The sequence below is a fragment of the Passer domesticus genome, chromosome 10, assembly GCF_036417665.1.
Source record: "Passer domesticus isolate bPasDom1 chromosome 10, bPasDom1.hap1, whole genome shotgun sequence".
Taxonomy (NCBI): Eukaryota; Metazoa; Chordata; class Aves; order Passeriformes; family Passeridae; genus Passer; species Passer domesticus.
This window is the reverse complement of record NC_087483.1, coordinates 18042876-18070843: the sequence shown is the minus strand read 5'-3', so window position 1 is coordinate 18070843 and position 27968 is coordinate 18042876. Positions and strand designations below refer to the sequence as shown.

At 49.9% G+C, this 27968-nt stretch overlaps 1 protein-coding gene and 3 long non-coding RNA genes across 13 annotated transcripts in view; 2 read left to right on the top strand and 2 right to left on the bottom strand.

Annotated features, from left to right (window-relative positions):
• NRP2 (neuropilin 2) overlaps positions 1-3450 on the top strand; it is an 89077-nt gene extending 85627 nt beyond the window's left edge. For 4 of the 7 annotated variants that reach the window (XM_064434174.1, XM_064434177.1, XM_064434171.1 and 1 more), the window contains exon 17: positions 12-3450. In XM_064434174.1, coding sequence (XP_064290244.1) covers positions 12-316 — 305 coding nt within the window. In that variant the 3' untranslated portion in view covers positions 317-3450. The remainder of the gene's footprint in view (positions 1-11) is intronic. The other 3 variants (XM_064434180.1, XM_064434173.1, XM_064434176.1) reach the window with 1 other exon arrangement.
• A 1981-nt stretch (positions 3451-5431) lies between these two features.
• Positions 5432-17978, bottom strand: LOC135308773 (uncharacterized). Of its 3 annotated transcripts, XR_010369148.1 has the most exons (4): positions 10976-15112; positions 10498-10633; positions 6310-6389; positions 5432-5474 (listed from the first exon to the last, which is right to left on the bottom strand). It is a non-coding gene; the product is annotated as an uncharacterized LOC135308773 (long non-coding RNA). The 3 variants fall into 3 exon arrangements; XR_010369149.1 differs by lacking the exons at positions 6310-6389; positions 10976-15112 and adding an exon at positions 17414-17978; XR_010369147.1 differs by lacking the exon at positions 6310-6389.
• Positions 17979-20113: 2135 nt separating this feature from the next.
• LOC135308771 (uncharacterized) overlaps positions 20114-27968 on the top strand; it is a 19676-nt gene continuing 11821 nt past the window's right edge. For both annotated transcript variants that reach the window (XR_010369145.1, XR_010369144.1), the window contains exons 1-4: positions 20114-20272; positions 22846-22941; positions 24784-24921; positions 26662-26923. This is a non-coding gene — a long non-coding RNA (uncharacterized LOC135308771). The remainder of the gene's footprint in view (positions 20273-22845; positions 22942-24783; positions 24922-26661; positions 26924-27968) is intronic.
• LOC135308772 (uncharacterized) overlaps positions 24465-27968 on the bottom strand; it is a 4271-nt gene continuing 767 nt past the window's right edge. The window contains exons 2-3 of the long non-coding RNA XR_010369146.1: positions 26801-27093; positions 24465-25626 (exon numbers count right to left, since the gene is read on the bottom strand). This is a non-coding gene — a long non-coding RNA (uncharacterized LOC135308772). The remainder of the gene's footprint in view (positions 25627-26800; positions 27094-27968) is intronic.

The window sequence follows — 27968 nt, the reverse complement described above, 5'->3', positions numbered from 1 at the left end:
TTCCGCTGCAGATTACTTTGGATCGGATAGGAACGACACACTGTTCTCTACTAACTCTCCAGGAACCCCGAAGCTGGACAAAGAGAAAAGCTGGCTATACACCCTGGATCCCATCCTGGTGACCATTATAGCAATGAGCTCCCTCGGGGTCCTGCTCGGGGCCATCTGCGCTGGCCTGCTCCTCTACTGCACGTGCTCGTACGCCGGGCTGTCCTCGCGGAGCTCCACCACGCTGGAGAACTACAACTTCGAACTGTACGACGGCATCAAGCACAAGGTGAAGATGAACCACCAGAAGTGCTGCTCGGAGGCCTGATGGCTGCCTGGGGATGACCCTTGGCATTGTGCCCGGTGAGGTGGGCTGGCAGGGGGGTACTTTTTTGCTGTTTTCTATGGGAACTGAATGCCATAACAGGGAATGAGGGGAGCAGGAGTGAGGGGAGGCACTGCTCCTGCCACCAGGTCTTGCTGCTGGGTCACACTCCACCAGGACCAAGTGGCTCTCCTGCAAACCAGACTGTGCCGGGCGAGGGGGGGACTGAGCCCCTTGTTTGTTGGTTCATCTTCATTTTCTGCTGATGTGAGTGGCTGGGATGTGGTAAGGGAGCCTGGTTTACCTTTTGGATGTGAGAAACTAAATGTTGATTGTTATTTCCCACCTCCTTTCTCTGGTAATTGCTGAGAAGGCTGAGGGATTTCTTTAGAAATAACACACACACACACGGAGCCCCTGTCCATTTTAGACTCCATCCAGATATCATTGTAGGGATTTGTGCACTTCACACTAAGAACAGGAAGCTGCAGTTTGCAGTCCTGAAAGTGGAAGCATGTTGTTACCTTCAACTTGCCTTCTCCTGGTAGCAGGGGAAAGGTGGGATACTGGCTTTACTGTCAACAGTAACAACAGCGCTTTCTGAAATCATTAAGAAAGAAAATAGAAGGGAAACCCTATGTGTAGAAGCACCTCTTTGTGAAAAGCTGAAGAGCCTTAAAGTGATTTGTGAATAAGAGCCATTTATTAAATCCATATCTTTGATTGCAGCAGCAGAGGCCTTCATCAGTAAGGCCTTTATTTGAATCTCCACCCCACTTGAGCCTGCCATTTTTCTTTTTGCTATAATGAGAAAATTGCAGCAAACAAAAGATAGAGCCTGTCGGGTTGCTGGCTTAGGCAATGGCTTTGGGAAGGGGGCTTCACTTGGGGTTTGACTTGAGGTACAGTGCTGAGGCCTCTCCAAAGTTCCAGGAAGGGAAAATGAACAGGAAGGAGGCTGGAGCAATGCCCACAGCCCTGGAGAACCTGGCCATGGTGCCCACTGTCACCCCCTCACCTTCCTAATGCTCTCCTTGTCCCTGGAGCTGGGGGTAGTGAGCTGGTGCCATCAGCACCTCTGGACCACACAGCTGCCACCACATCCCCTTTGGAGCAAAGCTGCACTGCTCCTGATCAGTAGCAAAAGCCCCAAGTTCTATCTCTGAACTGGTTTTTTGTTTGTTTTTTTTTTTTTTTACTTTGAACAAGTGCCTTAGAAGTATTTTTCCTCCAGCTGATGATCAGTGCTGTAGCAAATAGCAAGTGAGGCCTTCATCCTTCCCCACAAAATGCTCTTCTTCACCACTCTCCACTGGTTAGAGCCCAGCAGAAATCTAGTCCTTCTACTTTCAAATGGTCTGGCTATATTGTGTGGCAGCTGGTACCTCTCCACTTACCACTGTGCTGTGGGACAGGAGTGTTACGAGAATAACTGAATGGAGAAAAAGAGTTGAAATGCTGAACCCCAAAGCAATGCCTTCATTTCCAGTTCAGTACAGGATCACCTCTATCAACTTGCACATACATAAATAAGAAACCTTTCTGTCACACTGGGTTTATTTTTCCAGGGGCTCTTTGGTGATACCTGGCATGTCCTGATTTTTACATTTTACCTTACAAGTAGTTTGGCTTGGGGATGGCATTATTTTCTTCACCAACTGCTATTGACAGAGATGTGATGTGTTGTGAAGCTCAGTTTGCCCAGCCCCACAAACACATCGTGCAGGAGTCCAGGTGTTTAGGGACACAAGCAACATCTGGAGAGGAGATGAGCATGGACACAAGAGCAGTGCAACAGATGCTCCTTGGTACTGCAGGAATAGGAACATCTGTCTAATGTCTCATGAAGAGCTCCCTCAGACAATAAGATTTTAGGAAAAAAACCCTTTCTCTGCTGTGAGAAAGGTGCACATGTACTGGGGGAGCAGAAACAGCAGCTGCGTCATCAGCACCTCCGCGGTTCGTGTACACACGCAGAGACGCACACACAAAGGCCTTCATTTCTTTAATTCACACTGTGCACCCGACAAAAACAGCAGTAAATGTGTCTCTGATTCTCCTCTCGAATCACCTTATTTCTTTTGGTGTTTTTCACAGACAAATTCCACAGGGGTGTTATTTTACTGTACAAAAGAAACAGAGGCAGTGAGAGGAAATGTACCAGACCATTTCAAAGCTGGATTGCTGCTGCTCAATGATTTCATTCCCTTCAAATCACCAGAGAGGGGAAGGATGAATGGAAAAGGACCATACAGTAGAAAAGCCAACTTAGGCAAACAATAGGTGAAAATATATAATTAAAAGGTGATGTTATGGTGTCTAGTAGGCGTACAGAGAGAAGAGTTCATATATAGATATATTCAGAAATAGTGTGTTTGCACACGCACGTGAATTCTCTGTATGTATCGTGTATGTGACTTATTCCGTGGGACTGACTCGTGTTAATGTATCTCTTGATCTGGGGCAGGGGAGTACTGCTGACCTTGGCACTAAGGTGGCACGGGCCCAGCCCGTGTGTCCCGCTGGCCCCTGGCAGGGGGCAGGGCCCACGTGTGCGGTCACCGGGCGAGAGAAGGCCGATCATGCTGCACAGCCAATACCTCACTTACCTCTGCCGGGTGCTTTACTGTTCTACGGAAAACTGTGTTTGATTGTAACTTCAACAGGGACGGGGGAAGGGTCATCGGTGCATTCAATTCATTGCATCCTCCTCTGCAAACAGAGTCGGTTTGCTGATTGCAATTCCCTCTGTGAAATTCAGAAAAGAAAAAAAAATCGGCATTAATGCCTTTGCTTAAATGGGCTGTTTCCTCCACACGCTTCCCATGGCAGGACATGTTGCTAATGGGCAGGCTGTAGTTCTGGGTGACTTCATTTTGTGGGAAGGTGCCGGAGGTGAGCATGGGAATTAAACCATTAAGAAATTATATGCAGAAATGGAAATTCTCCAAGGTTTGCAGTTCAAGGTATTTGACCATTTACTGGCTGAGCCAGGACTTACGGACTTAAAGAGCTTTTACTGTGATTCTTCGGTGTAACAAACAAACAAAACAAAACAAAAAATAAAACTGTGTTTATATGATTTGTATAAAAACCTTTTAAAATTACTATTTAATAAACATTATGGTAGAGATTAAGTTTCAGTGGCTTTTTTATTCACGAAAGAGCAGCAACAAGGAAACCAAACTGAAGAGGGCTGTAGGTAGCAGAAGCCCCAGCAAAATCAGGTGCGACTTGAGGCACACAGGGCCATGCCCACTGCTCTCCTTTGCTGTGCACAGCTTGTCCCTTTGGATTACCCCAGGCTGCATGGCACACCAAGGTGACATGGGGTTTTGACACAGATCCAGTGCACACACACAGCGTCTCCTATCAGAGCTGGGGAGGGCTGGAAGCTGCTCTGGCCCAAAAGCAGCATCTGAGAGCAAACTCCAAAGTGGATGCAGGTCCTTTCCTGTCACCCTGTGCCATGGCCCAATGCTGCCAGTGATCCCAGAGAGAATCACTCTCACCAGTGCAGTTTTAGCCTAAAAATTATTTAGAAAAATGAATTAGAACTAAAGTGCACTGGTGGGGGCCAGCCTGTCCACCTCACAAGGGTACAGGTGCCGGTATCCCTGTCAGGTCCTGGTACCCTGTAGCAGGCAGCCAGGAGCCACTGCAGGCCTGCAGAAAGGAGAACCTGTGGGACTGAACCTACAGCTTGGAAGCTCTTGTTTATTTATGGGCACCCTGACAAATGAGAGCCAATCCATCAAGCTCTGAGCACCTTGAGAGCAAATGAAATTTTGTTGCCATCTCCAACACGGTGACCCCCTCCCAAAGCGTTTGTGCGTTAAAGAGGGTCTTTAAGCGATGAAGGGTGGCTGGCAGCTCAGATGAAGATGACAGTGTAGCTGCAACCTTGACAGCTCTCCTCTCACCTAGGAATAAAGAACTGATGTGCAGATTGATACCTGGGGGAGAGGCTGTCAGGGAGCAGGACGGAGACGGCAGATAAGCGACTCAATCAGTGTCAGAGCTGTCCTGCCGTAACAGCGCCTGTAAATCACCGCGGGTAGAGGGGAGCCTCCGCTGAGGCACGGAGCACAGAGCCGTAATGGGAACACGGCGGGCAAAGCAGATGTGTGCCCTGCCCGAGGTTAAAACCTGTGAGCTGGGCTGAAGCTGCTGCCTGGGCACCAAGGGGAGGCAGGTACCCACTTCAGGAAATTTAAATCTTCAGGTTTTGGGTTTTTTTTTCCGCATGAGCTGGGATTGCACATGGATGGGGTGGGACCTGGAGTGCCCTGGTGCCTTTGCCAGGCACACAAGGGTACCCACTGCAGGCAGAGGCCAGACTGTGGGGAGCCATGGGGGGTGTTTCACATAGCACAAGAGTAATCAGGGGCTGAGCAGGCTAATGAAATCGATTTCATCATTCTCGGGCTGCTCCAAGATGGGGATCCAGCCACTCCTGCACATCCTCTAGAGCTGATTGCAATCGTGTGCGCACCCTTGCTGTTTCTCTTGCCCCTTCTTCTTTCAAATACTCCTTTTCTTTTGGATTTAATGGGAAATCTTTTCAAATAATGACTTGCCCTCTGGACAGCTGGGGGCTTGGCAGTAAGGGGAGCCATGGGGCTGAGCTAATGAGTGGATTCGTAATTAATTAATTGCAGGCAGGTGCAAGTAGAGCTTCCCGTTGCCTCACTGTCTTCTCTCTCTCTGAAGAATGCCTCTGTCTCCTGGAGCCTGCCCCTATCACCAGCCATCCAACGGCATTGAGCAAAACCTGGTGCCAGCTTTGCTGTGGACAGTGGCTGCAGCAGGCTGACTCAGGGAGGCTGGTGCTCCACCTCCTCCCTGAAGGGAGCACAGGGAGCCTGTCCTTTGCCTCCATAATTTCCAGGGCCCCTGAACCCTGGTGACAAACTCTCATAAAGGCATATTCTCTCCATTGGGAAGCTCCAAATGGCCCCTTCCCATGAAAGTTGGATGGCTCTATTCAATAGCTGTGCTGAAATAGTTCACATCTTCCCCCTTTACACTCCAAATGGACAAACCCACCTGGCCATGAGAGGTGTCGGTGAAATCCCCAGGTGCTGACTCCTGGTGAGCTGAGCACTGGTGTCACCACTGCTGTGTCCTTTCAGCCACACTGTGGCTGCTCAGTAGAGCCCTGTGGTGTAAATAGAGAGGGTGACACTGAGTTTGGTCTGTATACATCTGTAGCAAAATTTGCATTGAATTCAATAGGTCCTGATCAGGTAGGACTAGGCTTTCCTATCAACTGCTGTTACATGCAGTGACCCGTCTGAGGCAACAAACTCACCGTGTCTAAAGCAGTTTAATGGGAAAATAACTAATCCTGAATGTGCTGAGAGGGAATGACTCCTCTCTCAGCTCCTGTGTCATAACTCAGTTGCACTACTAATATCTGAAATGGAAAGCACTGCATTAAACACTCAGCAGCTCTACCCCCACCGTGGCCCAGGTGCCAAAAATCAACAGAAGAAATACAGCTCTGCTTCCCTGTGCTGCAGCAGTGGGTGGAGGGCTGCAGGGCGAGCCAGCCCATGGTGGTGGCTCAGGACTGTTTGCTGCAATAGATTTTGCTAGCATTTCCTTGGTTAAATGTTTACAAACCTAGAGGAAATAGCTGTCCCAGATGTTGCTGATAATTTCCTATCAGGTCCCTCCTGGCGCAGTGCAGGGCTGCTTTGTCACCCTTTGGATCAGCTGCCAATCTCACGCTTAATAACAGACTTGACTTCCTTACAAAAACTGTCAAAATTTCTAGCGCTGTTTTTGCCCTCCTGGTCTCTCGGGTTCATACAGAGTAGCTCTGCCCTGGCTCCCAGCCCAGCTCTCTTTGCAGCCCTGGAAGCACACTCCAGAGCAGAGTGGCTTCAGCAGAGGCACAGGACACCTCGGTGATGGGCTGTGTTGAGCAACACAGCCGTTGCCAAATGCATTTCAACCTCATATTTTAAGAAGACATTCAATGTGCTTACCAAGGCTGGGGAGCCTTTTACACCGCAGCAATAATCCTGCACTCGGCCATGAAATCCTCAGCACAGTGTCACATCCATCCCTTTCAGCAGAGAAGTTTTATTAACTTAGGGTGTGAAAAGTTTTGGAGAGCAAAAGTCTCTCTTCCCTCTGAGAGAAATAAGGATGATTTAAGCAGTCTGGGTGCATTTGAGATGGAGAGTGAGTCCCCCAGCTGACACATCAGAGGGAAAACTGTAAGCCGAGGCTGCATTTATTAAAGAAGGAAGCTGAGGCTCTGTAAAGCCAACCTTTCTAAGCACTCCACGAGAGCATTTTAATAAAAAGCACAACAAGCCCACAACAAATCATGTCTTGAAAGAAAAAAAAAAAAAAAGAAAAAGAAAAAAAAAAGTCAATTCCTGTCAAGGTTTGAAGAATCGTTTGAGCTTAAGGAAAAGCGAATTCCTGCTATGCTCCCCTCCCCTGCCCTCCTCTCCCGTGCGTGGAGCAAAGCCATGGCAAACGCCGCCTGTGACACACCGCAAATCACGGCCGGGAGCGGGGGGGCCGCCCGGCCCTCCGCGGGAAGGCCCGCAGAAGGATTGAAGCTTAGAGAAAATGGAATTTATAGTCAAAGCATTAAAATATTAAAGGGCCTTAAAGAACAGCCATGAATCTGATTTCGGAGGGGGGTGGGACGCAAGTCTGTCATCAGGCAGAGACAAACGGCTGCTGGACTTGACAACTCACATAAATCTGGTGGAGAGAAGAAATAAAGCCCAATCAGACCCAAAAAAAAAAAAAAAAAAAAAAAAGGTGATGAAAAGATTTTAGGGCATGAAGTGTGAAAAGGAGAAGGAAAGCTAAAGAAGATGAGGAGTTGAAAGCAGAAGAGTGATTATAAAAATAGCAGCAGAAGTATTGATGGAGGTAGAGGAGAGACATTATTTAAAAAGGCCAGAAGTGCCCCGGTGGCATAGGTATTTTTGACAATCTTGCCCAATAGTGCATGATTTTCTTGCACAGCAAGAATTTCTTGGGATGGCTTCAACAGCTGAGGTCTGCAGGGCCAGGAGGAGGAGCAGCCCCCACCATGCAGAACACCAGCTCTGAGCCCCCCAGCAAGGAGGGGTGGGCACAGGCAGCCCCATACGGCCCCAGTGTCTCCAGGAGTGAAACCCCTGCATTTCCAGCAGAACAGCACTCCCCAAGCCAATCCCCACAAGCAGCAAACCCCATTCCTGAAGTGCAGATTTTTTTCCCTGGGATGTGTCTCCAGGCTGATCTCAGAGCCTCCTCAAGAGCCATGGCCATTGCACAGGGCCAGGCTGTGGACGGTCTGTTGTGCAAGAAGTCAGCGGGATGAGCCTGCCCAGCCCCACACCCTTCCCCACACCTCACTGGGGACCCCTCCAGTGGGGTTTCCCCCGAGGCAGCCATGCCCCACTGAATGGGACAGCTGGGAATCAGCGCCTCAGGGGCTGCTGCTGCCACACTGTGTGAGGAGAGACCGCAAATCCAGCCAGGAGCCACAGCCAGGACCCGCTGTAAGTTGGGAAACAGTGTGCAGCGAGGACTGGATTTATGAAATGCTGTCTGTAAGCCAGCCCTCCCTCCGAAACACTAAACAAAAAACAACATTCAGATACATTTCGGAGGAAAACACAAAGCATCTGGTTCCCTTCGCTGGTGTACATAGCAAGAGAAAAGTTGGCAGTACATTTGCTTACCATAAAAGAGAGAGCTATGCAAAAAAAAAACCACATTAGAGTAGCGTTGCCCAAAACAGAGTTAAATGTCTGCCTTGTTTTGAACGTGCTCATGGTGGAAATGTGAGCAAAGGTCAGTCCAAATTAATGAGAAATGAAAATGAATTGGCTGTGCTGGGACTGGCACCCTGCCACCACATCTCGCCCGGCAATTCTTACTTATCCATTTATTTATTTTGTTGGATGAGGACACATTCTGCAAGCACACAGAAAAGCAGGCCTGGCGCTCCCTGTGGGTGACACACGCCGTTTCAGCCAAGGAGATGTGGCTTGTGGCACCCATCCCTGTGCTCACCACATCCCTCCCTTGCACCCACACGGGAGGTGATGGGAGCCTGGCTTGGAGCCTTCTGGGGGCGCTTTCCCAGGGGATGCTGACCCTGCCTAAACACCCCGTGCCAAAAGCACATCTGAGGCCTCCCAGCGTGGGCAGGGATGAGGATGGGGATAGGCAGGGAAGCTGTGCCACTTCCTGCCACAGGCTGTCCTGTTACCACTGCCCATTGCTGCCACTGCAAGAAAATCCCAGTGCTGGGAAGGTGCCACTTCCCTGCCAACAGGGCAGGCCAGTTGTGTGCAGGAGGGTGACAAATGTGCCACCTTGGTTTGATGAAGCAAAGGGCTTTTTTTCCATGGCTCTTTCTGACACGCAGGCAGTGATTACCTGCTGAAGCAGCTAAAAACTTCTGTTTGTTTTGGTTTAGAGGAAAGAAGGAGGAAGAAAAGCCAGTTCCAGTTCTGGCTTTCTTCCTGGAAAGGGAAAGCCATCTCAGTAACTCTTGCTTTGCTGAACTTCAGATACACAAGTACTCAGTGCCATTCAAGCAGTTCCTTCCAGCTGCAGCAGCAGCACACTCCAAAGGGCTGGGGTAAGCATGGAGGAAACATGCTGGAGGAAACATGCTGAAGTGGCCAAAGGCAAAGGCAGCAGCACAGTTAACCCTTCCTCAGGGAGCTGTGTGCCTTGGGGATTCAGGGAAGGGGATGGTGCAAAGCACATTAGCCCATTTCCCTGGGATGAGGAGCCCCACCCTTGTCCCCCCCAGCTCTGTGGAGGCCAGGTGTAGACACAGGTATCAGCAAGGAGCATCCTAATCTGGGCCTGGCAGCATTATGGAGTGAGTCACAGAGTCCCACTTGAAATTGTTTCTCAAAAATAGTCTTTTTTCTTTTTTTCCAAACGAAGAAGTTAGGCTATGAACTTAGAAACAACATTAGCCTCAATTTAAGAGGAAGAGATGGGTAAGAGGCCCCTTTAAGGCAGTCTCACATCTCAACCACCGCCCATGCGTGCTGTTGGCATTGCCCCAGCCGGGGCCACAGGCAGGCACAGGGCTCTGGGCACACACTGGATTAATTATCCCCAGTGGCCATCATCAAACAGCCAGGGCTCTGCTGACAGTGCCATGTCCAAAGCTCATTAAAACAGAGCAGTGCCACGCTTGGGAACAAGCAGTGTACTGCCCTGGGATGAAACCATTCCAACAGGGATCTGCAGTCCCTGCCATGCAACCGTGCCAGACCACAGCACATGAGCAGGGGGCTGAAATGGGACCTGCAGCTGAGCAGCTCTAAATCAGGATCTTTTTCAAGGGCTGAGGAGGACAGTGAAGCTACGTGGAATGGTGGAGGGTTTGGTGGGTGATTTGGGAGGATGGGAAGGGCTGCTGTATCTTGTATTTCTGGATATCCAGTGTCACAAACAGGACATTGCTCAATGACTTAAAAAATTAACACCTCTGCCTGAGGTTATCAGCCTCAGGATGATAACAAGGTTGTGAACAGAGCAATGTTGCTGGAATTGAAGAGATTCAGCATTCTGATTCAGGAATAAGTTATGATGCTTTTCTCAGATACTGGAGATGAAGGAAAGATAATGCTGATGAAGTGTAGGGAGCCACACACAGCCACAGTGACTCATCACAGCTGCCCAGGTGACTTTGCAGGCTGGGAAAATATTAGCACAAGTTTGAACAAGTGTTCCTCCTGATGCCAAGGGATGCCCTGATGAATTTGGATGGCAGTAATAGGGTACTGGGCTCCTCTGACCAGGCAAGGGCACAGAGTTCTCCTCTGGGCATACAGGGATATTCACATGCTAAACCTCTGGTTAGGAGACCTAATGTGCATTGTAACACTGTCCCTGACACACTTCTTAAAACAAGCTGCTAATTATAAACTAATTATCAAACACCTCCAGCTGGCATCCCCATTTAGCCCAGGCAAGATACACTTTGGCTTGCCCTGCAAACATGGACAGCACTGCCAGTCCTTTGTCTGTACCCAGCCTGGCATCCTACACCTCTTCCCTAAACACAGGGAACTACAGGATTTGGCCCACTGCAGGACAAGGGCAGGGAGATCTGTTCCTCATGGCTGTCCCCCTGCCCCACAGTCCCCATGTGGAGGGGCTTTGCAGACACAGCCCAGGACACCCACCTGCATCCACACAAAGTCACAACCTGCAGGGGAGTATCCTGACATGGAGAAGGAGGCTTCCAGCAGCTGCTGCATCTTTCATGGTGAATGGGTGGCGAGGCTGGAGCTCACATCTGCTGGAGACACTGCCTAATATCTAAGTAGAAATGTTAGCTAGGGTCTTAAGAGTAAACTTTTGTTTGCACTGTCAGAGGAAGAAGATACAACTAGAATCCATATTCCCCCCCCCCCCCAAAAAAAAAAAAAAAAGAGAGAGAAAGAAAGGAAAGGATAAATACAATCCATTAGCAAATTAAATAAAATCAAGGCTAGCATTGTGTTTTGCTAGCACTGGTTTTTGCAAGAGCCACACACTCCAGCCTCAGAGGTCACTGGCAAGGCAGGATGCTGCCTTTATACTGCTCCTTTGGTGCTCTGCTTTACAGTGGAGATTAATTTAGAAAAAAGAATAAAAGGATCATTTAAAAAAAAAGCTCACCCCTCTCTCTTCTCTCCTCCACCACCCTCCCCAAGCAGTGATGGGGGATAATGAACTGCTGGGACTGTCATCCAAAGAGTGCTTAATGACAGTATTCACTCTGTGTGTGTAGCATTGGCTGTTCTCAGAGCTCTCATTATGAATAGTTTTCAAGCTGTTTTGACTATTTTCTGTTACAAAGAGGAACTCACTGCTGGCTGCCTATTTTCATCACTGAAGCTGGCCAATGTAATCCACACGGAGCTGTGACACCATGGCCAACAACCAACGCTCCCATTCTCGCCTCCAATTTATGGCAGTGGAGAAGGGCCAGGCTCTCCTTCCCTGTCCCTTGCCTCCTCTTCACTGCTTCTTTTTTGGGCTCACACTCTGGTTTTGCAGGTGATGCTTCTCTAAACTCTCTGGCTACAGCGTCCCGAGTCACATCCCCTTGTGGTGCTGGACCCATGAGTGGTCATGGCACTGAGGAGCCTGCGCCTCCAAATGTCCACTTTTGGGGGCTGCGAGTCCCCACTGCAGGCTTGGCAAGGGGAAGGGGACCCAGCCTGAGCTTCATCTGTGCCGCAGAGACACCATGAAGATGCGCTAAAGCAATCTGTTCTCCCATCTTTTCGCAGACCCTTTGCCGTGAGACACAATATTTCGGAGGGGCAGCTGAAATCTTGCTGGTGTTAATTTTGTTTCGGTCTGCTCGCTGTTAACTTTGGGCTTGCTGCGCTTTTTGTGGCTCCTTTTCTTTAAAGAAAGCTTATTTCTCTTAAAACAGGGCGAGAAGCAGCTTGGCACCACAGACACTTTAAAGATGTTTGAACATTTGCAAGAGGAAGCAAACACATTTTTTAAATATTATGAAAAGCACCTTGAACAACAACTTCTCAGCAAGATCCTCTCTTGGGCTCCATTCTTTGCTGCAGGAGCCCATCACTCAGCCTGGGAGCAGCTGAGACCCAGTACATCCCTCCACACTTCTGTGCTGCATCTCAGAATCCTGTTCTGGGCAGGTCATCCCCAGGGCCAGGACAGGGACTCAGGGCAGAGTAGGAGATAAGCTCTTCTGAATCCCAGTATTATTAAAAATAATGAGGGATACCCCACAGCCGCTCCTCTCTGCATCCATATCCAACTGCCAGCCCTGAGAAGTGTCTCAAAAATAAAGAGAAAAATTAATTCACAACATACTCCAGCATTGCCAAGTGAGCAGTGGTTCCTGAGCCACTCCTGGGACTCTCAGGTTTTCAGATATTGTTTCACTGTACATTGTTTCAGGTACTTACATAAAATTGGGATATGACTTGCCTTTGTCTTTCCCTACATGAGGCTTTCATATCAATGCTTTGATTTCTTGGTCAACATAAAACTTGAGGGTTGGTTTTATTTTTAATGAATTGTGAGGAAAATTAGGGGTAGCTAAGCACAAAAAATTTACATGTCTGCTAATGTCCAGAAAGAATATGTTTTTTTCATAAAAAGCCTTTTTCTGGCTAAAAGCCTTTCCTTTCTAGTATTCTAACTCTGCACCTACACATCAGTCTTCACTTGTCTTCCTGTCCCTTCTGACACAGTGCCACGTTCCTCGTGTTTCTCCACTGATTTTTCCTGGTAGAGCCGTGTCCCTGCCAGCTGCCTGGACACAAGCACACAAATCACAGCCTCCAGGCATGGGAGCACTGATGGCCAGCAGAGACCATTAGATCATCTCACCTGACCTTCCCTGATGCAGGGCTGGGTCTGGCATTTAATTACTCCATACCAAACCCGGTAACTTCTGCTTGGCTCAAGTGTATGGGGCAGAAACGTGTCCTGTCTGCATCCAAATATATCAAAGGCAAAGGAACGTACAGCTCTCCTGGGAGGTTTAATCTTTATTAAGATTCGCTTTTTAAAAGGTCTGTTTGATTCACAATTTGAATTTGTCTGGCTTCAGCTTCCAGGCGCGGGCTCTTGCGATGCCTTTCTCCTCTAGATTAAACAGCCTTTTAATACCTGCCTCTCTCTCCCCATGAAGGTACCTCACACAGCACAATTAAGTCACCTCTTAATCTTCTTTTTAATAAGCTAAACAAGCTGAGCTCCTCCAGTTTCACACTGCAAGACATTTCCCCAGCCCTTCCCAAGGATCAAATCTCTAATTCTGCCTGATCCCATGCTGGGGGGATGTGTGGTGAAGCAGCCCTGTGCAGCTGATGAAATTAAGCAGCTCGCAGGAGATGGCAGCTTGTCTCTGCTGCCTGCTCCCCCAGCCAGCCATTATTTTTGGGGAGACTGCTTAGGGGTGTCCAGTGACACTTCACACCCCTCTGGGGACACCTCCCACCAAGTTCCCCAGCTGAGCAATGGGAAGGCATGACCACAGCTGGCCTCAAATGTATGTAGTAGATGCCAGACAATCAACAAAATTTAAGGCTGCTTCCTAGTGTAAGGAATTTGGGATGTTCCTAGAGCCACCACCACGCTGCCACACCAAGCCATCCCCATCAACTTTAGCCATCTCTAAAATTCACAACTCCCTGTGGTTTTATGTGGCTTCCTCAAGTTTTAAGCCTTTCCTCATTCAACATTTACCTGGAGGAACAATAAAAAACAGCATAGGCAAAAAATGGAAGTCAATGCACACGCAATGCTGCACACACATTATTGGCAAGAGTCATAACTTTTGATCCATTTTTTAATATGTTTCCTTCTGAACTGGAGCCCAAGTGCCCCAGCCAGTGCGTGCAGGGACGGGGATATTTTGGATGATGCAGCTTTACAGCCAGCCAGCCCACAAGATGGATTTTAGCCACAGGCTTCAGCAATACGATTTCACACAGCGTTATAACATTTTAGCTGGGAGAGTAGGCAGGGCCCCTTGCTCTCTCCACCGGGTATTTGTCCTGCCTGCGAATCAATTACAGCAGCCACGGCGTGCATTAGGATTGCTGCTTGGCACCTATTTCAGCCCTGATATATGTTGCTCTGCTTCACAACAAACGACTCAGATAAACCTCCAGGAGGTCGTGTCTGTCAGCAAGGTTTTTATTAGGTGAGTCTTGCCCATTCTCACACCGGTAGGGCTACCTGGCAGAAAATTGTAAGCTGTTTCCCTTGGAGGGGGTGAGCCCTAAATGAGTTTCCTGGTCTCACTTTGGGAACACACTCAGATATTAAAGGGACCAGAGAGTATCATTACTGCCAGGTGATAAAAACAACCACTATTTGGGAAGACTGATGGCCTTTGTAAAAGCTCCCAACAGAAGCTTCATTCTGCACAGTGGATAATAACAGCCGTCTTGGGCTGAAATCCCAAAGCAGCTGCATTTTCCAAGGCTACAAAAGTGACTTCAGGATTCCTGGCGCCACATTGCTCAAGCATCAATTTTTGGCAGTCAGAAAACCCAAGAGCAGTTAATATTCTTCAATGATCACAGTTTAAAGATGTCATCTGCTCTCTCCCCACTTGCAGCTCTGCTTTCGGGATTGCTTTCCTGTCTCAGCAAGGGTGCAGGAGCAGGGGCTACCTGGGGCAGGAAAACCAGCAAAACACATCTTGCCCCTTGCAATGGGAAGTGGAAGGTTTAAGTGTAACTCTCTGCCACTAAAATAGCTGCCAGCTTGCGTTATGACATCATGAGGACATCACACTACAGACATGACCTTGCACGACAGCTGGTGCTCTGGGAGCAGGCTGCACCATCTGGTACCATCTCCAGCCCATCTTCACGATTTGCAGTCCCCTGCAAATAGTGATCACAGCTCCCTGACCACTGGCCCTGGGGCAAGGCACAGGCTGGGACATCTCATTTTCCATCCACTCTCTTGGCTACAGCCACACTGAGCAAGTTGTCCCAGCTGAGAAATACCCACCCTGCATAGGAGCTACTGGAATCTTTCCAGGGTTTTGCCAGTCCTTGGACCAGGGCTCCTCAACAATGCAGGGCTGCCCCCAGCTCACCTGGGTGCCAATCAGATCCCCACTGATCTACCAACAATCTTAACATGCAGTTAATTTCTGTGGCCATTTCCTGCAGCCCTTTCCCTTCCCACATCCCTGGCCCCACAGAGGACCCTGTGAGAGCCCAGAGGGAAGGTGGAGCAGCACTGGGATGTGGGGAGGCCATGGTGTGCTATCACCCCCCTCCATGGGGCTGTCCACTGTGGCAGACCCAGCAGCCTGGAGCTGGACCAGCGCCTCAGAGCAGAGGCTGAAATGGGAGCGACATTCACCAGAGCCCAAATAAAAAAGCCACAACACATTTCCACTCTGCCTCATTCGTGCCCCCCTTGTCAGCACAGGGGTGTCAGGTATGAGGGTGGGGGTGCTGGCCAGCCCCTTGCTGGGCTGGGGGCTGTGCACAGCAGCCACAGGCTGGCTGCTGCACCAGAGCTGCCCCACACAGGGGACTAGCTTCACTTTGCTTTCACAACAAGGTGCCCCATTGCCAGTGTCACTTGCATTCATCCCTGACACCTATTCATCCAGCTCAAGTGCTTTCTTCTATATGGATTTTCTTGGCTGTTTTCTCTAGATGAAGATTTTCTGAAGACTGCTGGTTCCCTTTGTAACCTTTCAAGAGTCCTCTCTGTATGAAGTTCTCTTCACATCATCTCCAACAGATGCAGGCAATAAAGTTGCAGCAGATTTATGAGTTTGAGAATCTCATTATATCTATCTACCCATTAGGGAAAGGAGCTGTCTTTAAAAGAGGCAGGGGATGGATTGCACTGTTACCTATTGTTTAAAATGATAAAGAAACCCTCTTCAATCCTTCCCAACCACCACTGTGTAAAAGCATCCTCTGAATTCACCAAGCATAATGCCAACCTATGCCAACATCAGGACACAGTGTGACAGCTCCTTGGAAAGGTGAGAGCACCCAGCTCCACATCTGTGCCTCTTAGCCAAGTGCCTCAGCTGTCCTCAGCTTCAGGCCCAGCCACAATGCTGCTGTGGATCATAATAATTCCAGGCAAACTATGCTCTTGGAACCCTGCTAGAGACAAGTTAGAACAGCTTGGGAAGGACAATGGCCCCTCACTGTCTGCCTGTGTAGGTGAACATGCTCAGCAAAATTGAGGGTGGGACAGGGAGCTCCTCACATGGTGCCCATGTCCTTAAGGGTTGCCAAAAGCATGACACCATGCCCACAAAGCTACACTGTGTGGTTTTGCTAGGATTACCATCCTACCTCCATCCATCCCATCACAGACCTCACACCACAGCCATCCACCCTGGCAACAGCTTGTCAGGAGGGACAAAGGCTGCAAGCAAACCAGGCAGAAGAAAGAGAACCAGGGGGACTGACAGTTTTCTGAAGAAGTCAGGTATCAGGAAAGAGGTGACAATCCCCTGTCCCGCCCTACACAGCATTGAAACCACTGCCCTAATGAGCCCTCACAGCAAGCACTCACTCCCAGGCTCCGTGGGAGCAGCGCAGCCAGCTCCTTGCCTGTTCCCATGCTCTCCACTCTGCTTTCCCAGCAGCCAGGCCAGCTCTCCTCCAGGGAGCTCCCATCTGCCTGTGGGGATGGGGGTTTGCACCAGGAAGGGCTGACAGACATTAGAGACACTCAGAGGCAGAAGCTTCTGGGTAGTGCTGGAGAGGGTTAAACAAGCACATTAGCAGGATGCAGCCTGGCGGATCATGGTAATGGGTCATGTGTTTGCCATGTTCCTCGACCACATCAGTCAGGGATTTGTAATGGCTGAAGTCCCCACTTGGGAAATACATTTTCCAGGCATGGTTCCAGTCAAAAGGCAGCTCTGCAGCCCTATTGTGAGCATGATTTTGCAGCTTATTTGCAAACGGTCAGAGACCTGTTTAGCATTTCTCCCAGCCCAGCTCACTCCTAAATTGCTCAGCAGCCCCTGCTGTGCTCAGTCTTGGAGATGGAGAAGCCCTTGGGCTCATCCCCAAGTCTGTGCTGAGTTACTTTGTTCAGAGCAGGTTGGGAGGGGGGCACCAGGATGTGACAGACATCTGACATGAAATAGTGGCCTCTGCAAGGTCAGCAGGGCTTTGGTCACCACCTTACAGCCACATTTTCAGCTTGAAAATGCTGGTGTCTAGAGCCTTCAGAAACTCCCTGCTCTGTTTCACAGATCTGGAGCCTCTTCCTCTGCAAACAAAACAAATCAGTTTTGATCTTTCCCATCAGCCTCTTTTGCAAACACACATCCAGTGCGACATCTCTGCTCGTACATCAAAACACTTGGAGAAACAAAGCAGAAACCTGTCAACTAAAAAATTAATTAGGATAGAACCCTGAATCTGAACAAATAAGTAAAAACCCAACCTCCCTCCAGTTCTTTAAGCAAAAGTCTCCATGCAAGGATTAACTGCCAGTGAGCAGTAACAGCCATTTCACTTGAAAGGTGACTAGTCTGTAGCTGAAATGTCAGAGTTTACTCTGCAAACACTTTTCTGGTTTTTTTCACAAAAGAAGAGAGAAAAAGCCCACCTGTCACAGCATGTGTCACAGTCGAGACTGCCACAATACACAGAGTATCACCATACAATTTCAGAAGGCTTTAAGCACTTGCCCATACAGAGTAACACCACACCACATCAGAAGGCTTCAAGCATCTGCCCATGCAGAGTATCGTATCACTTCAGAAGGCTGCGTCTGCCCTCCTTGTTCTTTAGCCCAACCTTTTATACCCTCATCATTCATGCATTGCACCTGTGTGCCCTCTGTTCCTTGTGGTGGTTGGTCAGTGCCCCTGGGCACTCCATGGCTCATTGCTGTCAGTGCTGCTCACCTGCTTTTCACAGCTGTACTCATTGGGGATGAGGCTCAGCTGCAGCCCCACCCCAATTACCACAAACCGTGTACCTACACAGCAGGTACATCCTTGGCCATTGCAAATCCTCCCTGTTGTACGAAGCAGAACACCACATCCCATCTGAGAATATTAGTTTGTGATGATATTTTGTCTGATGCTGATCTAATTTGTGAGCTGTGGTGAGGCACATCCTGTGTTTGAAGAGTCTCTGTATGTGTAGGACTAACTCCAGGCCCTGATGGAATGGGACTCCCCATCTGCAGTCCCTGGCCTTGGTTGGCTGGGCTCTGTGCTGGGGGTGCAGCTGTGCTTTAGCACCACCCTGCAGCTCAGAGCACCCAGCTCACTCTTGGGCTGAGTGAGCGTGCAGCAGATGAGGGGCTGGCCATTCACAGGAACTTGCACAGCCCAGCTGCTCCCAGGCCACCATGCCAGCAAATGGCCCACTGTCACAGTGTGGGACTCCACAATGTCCCCGTGATCCCAGGGATGGGGCAGCAGTGACACCGATGGAGCAGCTCACTGGTTCTGAGCTGGAAGGAGACAGGGAGCTGAGTGAGGCCCCACTGCCTATGGCACTACCAGCACACCAGCTTCTGCCTCTTCCCTTAGCACAGCATAAAATACAGCTGATAGAGGAGTTTTGGTGCAATCGACAGAAAGATTTCAGTGCAAGAGTCAGCAAAATGTCTTCTGCTTGAAAAAAAAGCCAATCAGGAGCAGAGACAAAGTCTGATTTAGAAGAGAGGGGGGAAAACCAATCTACAAAGAAAAGAGACAACAGTTTTGGCCAACACACTATGGCATCCATTAAATAAAACAACCTGTCATTTGCATTCACTTGGCAAGTGACTAGACCTGAACTTGGCTGCACACTTGATGATCCACCATTACTTTCCAGGGAGAAGGTTGAAATATTCTTATTCCTATTCATTAGGCCAAAGTAATTCTCTTAATGCCACTGAACCAGCCATGGACAAGATGCTGCACATAATGTCATTGGCAGTGTTGCTAAATGAAATCCCTCTGCAAGCAGTCAGGGGAATCAATACTCACAGTAATTTGTCCTTCCAAGTTTTCCTCCCACGCCATCTTATTTGTGGTGTCAGCCTGTGGCAGCTCCATCTACCTCAGCCACGTGTGGGGCATGGAGGGTCCTGGGGCTGGGTGGGTACCCCAGTTAGGTGCTCTGCCTCTGCTACTCTCCTTCATTTAGGAGCTGCCTCCCAGACTTATGGACAGCACCTCTGTATGTCCCAACATGTTGTTATAGGGCAGGCAGGCTTTGTTGTAGGACTGGACAGAGCCAAAAGAGAGATATGAGGTGCTCTCCCCTGGCTCCTTCCAGTACGAAGGGCTGATTTTATAACACATATCAGAATAGAATCATGGCTTTTTCCAGTAATTGGAAATACAGCAAAGCCTTCATTAAATTATTAGCCAGAAATTCAGCTTCTGTTAGATGATGCTGCCACACCACGGCAAATATATCAGGCCATCAGTGAGTGCAGGGCCCAGGGACAACCCAGCCCTCACACATTAGCTGGAGTAAATCTTTATTGCTTCCTGAGCCCTTGCTTTGGAACACATTAAACATCAATATCGCAGCACTCAATGTCACCCAATATTATATCAAATCATTAGCAAAAGGTTAATCATTACAAAAAGAAGAGGTTTCAGATGACAAAACACTCATTTCCTGTGTGAAAGCACTACCATTGCCACAGCAGCACAAGGGTTCGGGCTCGGGGGCACTGCTCGCTACCTGCATGTGCCACCATGACTGGTGGGTGGAGGTAGAGGGGCCCCTGTCTGTCCACAGTCAGAAGAAGGGACATGCCCAAGGGACAGACACGTTCCATCCAAATCCCCATCTTCCCCAGCCAGCGTGGGAGCCAGCTCAGTGGCAGAAACCTCCCTCAGGATTAGGCCTGAAATGGGATTCCAGTTGCAGCCGCTGTCACCCCACAGTGCATCCAGCCAGGAGCCCTGCAAACCCAGGGAGGTCTGCACAGCAGGAGGGCCCCTTTAGAGCTCTGTCCTGTCATAAAAAATATATATTACCAAGTTCAAACCCTTGTGTTTCTTTTCTGCTGGCATAATAACTTTGAAATGTATTATTGCTGAGACACTCGCCTCCCTCTCTCTCTGCCAACAACTCCCTGGAGAAAAGCACTAGCAGAAGAAAAAAAACTTTTTACAGCTTCTTCATAAAAGAAGTCAGCAATCCACTGGACCTAATCAACTTTTCCTAGCGATGATGGGAACAGAGCTTCAGCTGCAGTACACAAATAGAACCTCATTGATATGTCACAGAGAAAGCTCCAAATGTGATCTCTGTCTTAGCTGGTCTCTGCCATGCAAAAATTTGTGTTGCTGACTCCTCTGCCAGCTGTGCAAGGGAAGGGTGGAGGACCAATACTGCAGTCTCAGAAGAACTAATAGGAATAGAGAAGCATTTAAGTAAAACCACTCACTAACACTACAGATCTCCTTACCAGGTCAGCCTGCCAATGCATCAGCACAGCTGGAAGGTGTGTGTGAAGAGAACCCACAGCTGATTTAGAATAGCAGCCTAAATCAGGTGGTTTTAGGCTGCTTCTTTCACTCAGCCACAAAACACTGGTGCCAGAAATCTCAGCAAGAGCCACATTAGTGGCTGGTCTTTCCACTGCCAGGAGCTGTGTCATCTGCAGGAGAAGACTTCCATTTCAGAAAGCACCTGATGGCCTCTGAGCTAATTTTCCCTGCTCCCAGAGATATAGGCAGCCACAGATGTGGTTAGAACTTTGATTATTTTTTTTAAATCATTTGAGAAATCATCTTGCCAGAGAACAGTTGGAAATGATAGTCCTAAGCAGCACAGAGGCAGCTCAGCTGGCAGACTTCAAAATAGGGCCATTGTATTAAGCATTTAAACTGGAAAAATTAATGGTTTGGCAGTGAGAGACTAGATCAAAAACTGATGCTCTCCTGGGGTTTTGCAAGTAGGCAAGGACCAAGGGCACGAGATGGGGCTGAGCTGGCCCAGCATGCTGCTCAGCTCTGCAGAATGGGGCTGAGCCAGGCAGGGTGTCCCTGCCATGGGCAGCTCGGACCCAGCCAGCAGCACCCCATGTCACTCGGCCTTGCTGCATCCTGGTTCCCTTCACCTGTCACCAGGGACACCAGCACTCTCTCACCCAGCAGCACACTGGGGAGTGGGAGAGCATTCCTACATGGCGTAGGAGAACATCCTGCCCAGCAGGTCAGGGATCTCAACCCATGCTGCAAAATCTGGATGCCAGTGCCGTTGTTTCTGGGGTGTGCGCTGGCTGCAGCAGCAGCAGTGGGCAGCTACAGGCACCTGAGAAACCACGTGTGTGAGGCAGTGGTTTGGGGCAGACCACAGGGGACTACTCCTTCCTTTCCTTCTATTCCTAGTGGAGAAATAGAAAGGCAAGTGTAATCAATTTGGCATGTATCTATTTACTATGAGCACATACAAAAGACTCATAACAGATCTCCTCCCCCACCTTTGGCAGCCAGCCTACATGTTGGCAAGCAAAAGATGTTATCTTAAAGATTCACTGCAATACCCTGAGTCATGCTGGAAGTTTGAATCCACCAGGAAGCCTGCTGAAGCCAAGGCCCTGGTGCAGGGACGCTGCCTTCCTTTGTGTTGCTCACAGTGATGTGCGCTGGGTCGAATGCTCCGCAGCACCGAGGGGGCTCACGGAGAGCAACACTCCCCCCGCCTGTCCCAAAGACAGGGACACAGCAGCGTCCAGCCCTGGCCCCGGGACCAAGATTACAGCAGCACCGCTCCACCGAAATTCTGCCTCAGCCATCTGGGCTTTAACTGGAACTCCAGCCAAACCTCACCTTCCTTTGCACGGCCCTCGGGGACAAGTGAGGTTGCTGGGGTGGCTGCCTTGGGGGACCGGGCTGCGGGAGACGCGGTAAGCTGGGGTGTGTGACAGAGGAGCAAAGGCAGTGGAGCTAAACTGATTTACATCAGCCGAGGAACTACTGCACGGTTGGGCAACAGAGCATAGCCATTCAGGGAGGAACAGCAAACTCAAAGCCCAGCATTAACACAACGCTCAGCTGAGCAACTCAAGGACTCCGAGGAGAAGAAATTCAAACCATGCAGCTGTCTTAAATCAGGTGGATTTGGAAGCCAAGAGCTTTTTCATGTCCTCGTCAGGCAAATTGGGACTCATGCAGAAATATGAACTTTTCTGGGGGAAGAGGACTCCTTCTCCCAAACTGTAACATTTTCTGTAAAAGCAGGTATTTGTTCCCACTATTTCAGTGACAGTCACTTTTCAGAGTAGCCAGAGCTCAGCAGAAATAGTCATACAGCCTCTGCAGACGATGGGATACTGCATACCCCAGTAGTCCTCAGCAGACAGCAGAGCCTGGACCACAAAACATGTTTTAACCAGACTGTGCAGCAACAAGTTTTCAGTTATCCCTGGACAGAAAACCAGCACAGAAGCACAAATGCTTCATCACTGAAATCCATTTGAGGGAAAGGGGGCTCACAGGGGCTTTGCAGTCTGCAATGGCACAGAGGCCCCGGATGTACATCAGAACCACATTTTGGGGAGAGGTAGACACATCTGCATACAACCAGATGGAATTAGCACATTTGTGGCAGTGTTAGTTATTGCAGGGAGATGTATAGATCTGAAGGCTAAAGGATCAGATAAAAGCATTTCATGTGAACTCCTGCAGGACACAGGTCACAGAAACACAAGCCCATAATTTCTGTCTGACCCCAGGCTGTCTCTTAGAGAGATCTTCAGTCTGGATTTGAAGATACTGAAGGATGGAGACTCTTCCATCCTTCCAAATACATTAGTAAGGAATCTTAAGCATTAACAAGGGAGACACCCAGTTTTCACCTGTCTTCATCTTTCAGGCACTGTATATTGTTATGCTTTTGTCCTCCAAATTAAACGGCACTCTGCTCCCAGAAGGCTTATTTCTAAATAAGTACTTAGAGATGATGATCCAGTCACCTCTTAACCTTTCCTTTGTTATGCTAAATTAGTTTAAACTTCCTTCATGGCTCCCTTCAGAGAGTTTTCCAACCTCTGAACCTTTTTTTTCTCCCAAGGCAACGCCTGGCAACCACTCCAGCCCCATTGCCCCACCAAAGGAGCTGCTTAATTGAGCAGGAAGCCAAAGCTGATTAAGCAAATCACACTGGAAGGTAAGGAAATATGCAGATGGACACACCCTTGGTGTCCTGAGGCTTCCACAAAACCTCCTTGTCCCAGACTGGACACGCTGATAGCCGACCAGCATCCCTCCACGAGTGCCCTGCCAGTGGCACCCTGCCTGGTGTCCCTGCTGCTGCCATCACCCAGCCACATGGCCCTGGCTCTCCAAGGGCACCGGGAGATGCTGTGCACAGCCAAATCTGTTAAGCAATTAATTAACAGTGATAATTAACCTCTTCGGTTACTTTTATGCCTTTCCAACAAAACTCTGGGGTGCTTTTGTTTACTTGCTGTGTGGCAACTGCTTGATGGATTTATATGAAGTAAATTAATAAATAGGAAGTACCCATGGAAAGAGATAATTGGAAGGACTTAGTGTCACCGATTAAATTATCCATTCAAAAAGCAAGCGTTTCAGCAAAGCTTTTTTCTTCTCTCCTACATCTGCACATCAGGAGCTCAGTGCCTGCCAGGCCACCTTTCGCTGTGCCGACGCATCTCTCCTTAAAGCCCATCCCTGCCACAGCGCTTCAAAGGCACGTGGCGGTGGCTGACAGCGAGCATGACATTTGTCACGCTGACCTTCACCGCCGCATCGTTCCCCTGCTGTCCCAACACCCGTCCTCTGCCCGCGGCCCCGCGGCCGCCGCCCCCGAGCCCCGCACCGACATTTCCAGCCCGCCAGCGCGGGGACTGTCCGGCTTCGGCAGCACAGAGCCGGGCTCGGCCTGGGCCGGCCGGGCCGGCACCAGCGGGGCACGGTGGGCCCTGGGGCCGGCACCGGCTCTGGGCCCCGCGGGCTCTGGGGCCGGCACCGGCTCTGGGGCTGGCACCGGCTCTGGGCCCCGCGGGCTCTGGGGCCGGCACCGGCTCTGGGCCCCGCGGGCTCTGGGGCCGGGCACGGCGGGCACAGCGCGGGGCCCGCTCGGTGCGTGAGCCCCGAGCTCCATCTAGCGGGGCCGGCAGGGGCCAGGCCCGGCCCGTCGGTAGAGCCCCGCGCCGCCGGGGACTGCCAGCCCTCGCCCAGAGCCGCCGCTCGGCTGCCCACAGGGCCCGTGTCCGTGCAGAGCAGAGCAGAGCCAGCAGAACGGCTCGGGGGGTTCCCTTCTAAGATGAGCCCGTAATGGCAGGAGAGGGCCCGTGCTGCCGAAAGGAGCGGGGAACTCAGCTGGGCAGAGCGGTTTGTGGTGGCAAGGGCTGTCCCTGCCCCAGAAGGAATGGCTCCTCAAGGACCATCTACAAATACCACCCCGGGCACACGCACATGGTGCATCCCGTGGGCCTTCCCCGGCAGAGCTGGCACCGGGGCTGGTGGTGCAAGGTATGATACCATCAGCACAGGTGGCTGCTGTACCTGCAGCAGAGCAAGCACATCCCAGGGTCAGAGTTCAGCCTAGGAATTCAGTGGGGTGAGGAATGTTTGCGTCTTCTCCTCCTTTGTAAACCCCAGTGCTTTAGTGACATAAAGCCAGTACTGATACCAACTGCAGGCTTTCTAAATTGCTCTTTGCCTCTCTTCTCTCTGGCTCTGTCTCAAAGATTTCTCACTAAAACACTCATGGAAAAGTTCACAGGCTGCTTTTATGAGTCGGTTTTTTATAAAAACTGGCTTGTTCATGTAAAGTTCCCTAGACTTTTTAGGTTTTATTTTCTGTGTAAACTTGGAGAAGGGATACAGACAGATTCAAGGCCTGGGTGACATTTTCAGACACTACTCTGCTCCAGAAGTCACAAGGTCTGAGCTTTTGCATCCCATTCTCCATGGAGAATTAACACATCCCTCCCACCAAAGAAAGAAGGTTAGATAGTCACTTCTGGCTTTACTTTTGCAGAACGGTGCAGTATTTGGTGTTCCTGTGGAGTCATGAGAGCACACTTGGCATGGGGTGAAAGGAGCTGCTGCCCAAACCTAGTGTCCAAAGCTCATACTCCAGATGAGAGGGAGGTGGATCAGCCCTCCTTCTGGCTGGGTGGGTCTCCCACCACTTACCTGTGCTTAAAGAAAACAAGGCTGCAGCACAGAACATCATGACATTTACCCAAAAAAATTAAAGAAAGCAATAGAAGTTAACTTACCCTCTTTATTTAAGTCAATGGGGCAAGAGTTCAGTTTTTTCTCTGCAGCATTGAGAGCAGCCACCTTTCCCTTTTGTAAGGAAGAGCAGAGCTGGTCACTGAGGCTTTAGGGAAAGTTCAGCTCCTAGGACTGGTAACAGAGGGGCCCGGCTTCCTACAGGATGGAGAAGAGCTGCAACCACCCTCTGTGTTTCTCCAGTTTTGTGTTGACATTTTTATTTCGTGTTGCTCCTTATCAGCTCAGGGCCAGCCTGGCCCACAGGCAGCTGATGACATTTCCAGTCATCGGCATTTTTCCAGTTGAGCTGAGATTAAGCCAGTGTCTTCTGGTAAGGACTTGGACATTAAAAGACGGAAAGAGTGCTAACAGCCTCATCAACGACCCAGGCTTTCCGTGGTCTGGCAGTGCCCCTGCCGTCGTGCCTGCTGTGTTTCAGAGCTGGTGCCACCTGCACTGGAAAGGTTCAGGGAGGGCTGATGGCCAAGCCAGCAGGCTGCTGTGCTGTGCTGTGCTGGCACGGGGACCTCAGGCACTGCCACACTGTGGCTGGCTGCTTCCACCTGGCCAATCAAATGAGTCCAGACATCACCCACCTCTTCTGCCAGAAAAAAAACAGAATAAATTGTAAATCAGGGTCTGCGAAAGCTTTGCCAGCAATGCTCCTGCCTGTGCCCTGGCTGCCCACCTGTTGCAGCAGGGTTGGCTCTGACTCCCTCTAGGAATAGTGTTGGGTGCCTGATTCCCAAATTGGATTTGGCACTCCAGGGCAGAAGTCCATACAGAGGACACCAAATAGTCTTATTCAGCTTTTCTGCACCTGAAATCACCAAATTAAAGCTTTTTTGTTCTGGCTTTCCTAGAATGTATCAAGAACTTGACTCAAAAGAAGACAGCCTGCAGCCCAGTGAGACACCAAGCCTTGGGCATATAAAGTGTATGGAGAAACATAAAAATACATTTCTCCATGTATTGAAGCTTAATTTTACATGGTCTGGACATTGCCAGGGCAAGACAGGTAAAAAATGACAGTCTGTTTTATGGATGTGCACACACACACCCCGCAACACAGCTGGCTCAGTTCATTCTGAGAAATCCTCTGTGAAGGCCCCCACTTTGGCACTCTGGCAGAGGAAGCTGTGGCTTGCTCAAATATGTGCCCACAGATTCACAGCTAACAAACTAGGTACTGGCTTTTAGGAAGGCAGAAAAAATGGCATGTGTGTCTTGGCAGGTGTCTGTAATAACAAATAACAGTAATCATAATAACAAAAATTACAATAATCATAAGAAACAGTAATAAAGAACCCTGCATGCTGCCAGCTGGACTGAATTGCCTGTGCAGAGCAGTCCATGAGCACTCCTCGCTCAGAAAGCAGAGATGCCACATTATCAAACAATTTCTTATCTGCAGAGAGCCAATGAGCGTGGGCTGCTTCCTCTGGTCTCTTTACCCCCAACAAAATCTTCCACCAGCAGTGAAAAAATCACTTAAATCATAGGTATTCACCTGAAATCAAAGCCCTGGCAAGTTATTATTGCCCTGACACTCTTCCCAAAAGGAGGTTAATGGTGAGTTCTTTATCCCTTCTGTATCCCTGCTTTCCCTGTCAACCTTGATTTTTTGCATTTGCAGGCAGTTCTGCTCTATTTGACACAGCTCACCTGCCTGTCTAATGGCTTCACATCGTCCGTCTGTCCTGCGGAGCAACCCCCCACGACAGCTCTGCCTGTCCCACCTGCATGCCCACCCTGGTGTTTCCTCAGCAACTCACCTTTGGAGACACATTTCCTTCCCATCTAGTGCAAGGGATGAGCTAAGCTGTGAATGCCAGCCTTGCACAGCACTGCCCACAGCTGGGCTATGAGGAGGCGGCAGCCTCAGCCCTCTGTGAGAGGTGAGGAGATGAGGGTGGGCCAAGGAGGGCAGCTGGCATCCCCTGGCCAGGCACAGGGCTGATCTGCTCAGGATCAGCCAGCCTCCGGTGCAGGAGGAGCTGCAGGCACTTCTTCAGCTGTACCCCTGTGGGATGGAGGGCAGAGGAGCTTGGGGATCAGGCAGCTGCTCCTGCAATTGGATGTTAGAATTAAAATGAGGATTTGCCATGTGTTGTACTCCATGTGTCCCTGGGGCTTCTGGCTGCTGGCTGGGCAGCAGAGAGCCCAAGAGATAGGTCAGTACCATGAGCCTTGCCACCCACCCACAAAGCAACCGTGCAGCTGAGATGCCTACAATATAATTTTGTTTCCTAAGAACAATGTTTCTACTTCCCCAGGTCCCTGGGCCTCACCCCAGCAGCTCCACAGGCAATATCTCAGGGCTGCTGTGGGCAAAGCTTCAACAATCTGCTGCCTTGGCCAGCCATGCACCCCTGCCCCAGCCCGCTGCTGAAGCCCCTGCTGTCACTGCCTGTCTCTGAGGGGCACAAAGGTCCAGGGAGCAAACTCCACCCATATTCCCCCTGTGTGACATTCACTGGGTGGGCTGTGAGGGTGTTGGAGTTGCCTGAGCTCCTGCCAGCCTGGGAGCATTGTAGGAGAGCTCTGCCTGCTGACCCGAGCCCCGGGATGTGACAGAAAGCCGTGTGTGCTGACAGAGAGCACAGCAATGGCCTTCCTCTGTGCTGTCGGGATGCGGGTTTGGAGCTGTTTTCTGTGTACAGTGAGATCAAAATATGAGCTTTCAAAATGACTTGAGATTAGCTGGAGGGAAACAACAGAGAGGGAGTGCAAAGCACATCCCTGTTTGATTTAACTGCTTGCACACCATGCACACACTGCCCTTCTGCAAAGCCCAGGCAATGTAGCCCTGGTGGGCTCTGGAAAATTGTACCCTTGGCTCAGGGCACATGGGTCCTCTTTATAAGTGACCAAGGCTCTTCTGGCCTCAGCCAGGGCCAGGCAGGACCCCTGGGCCTAAATCTGCCTTTCTACCTCTGGTAC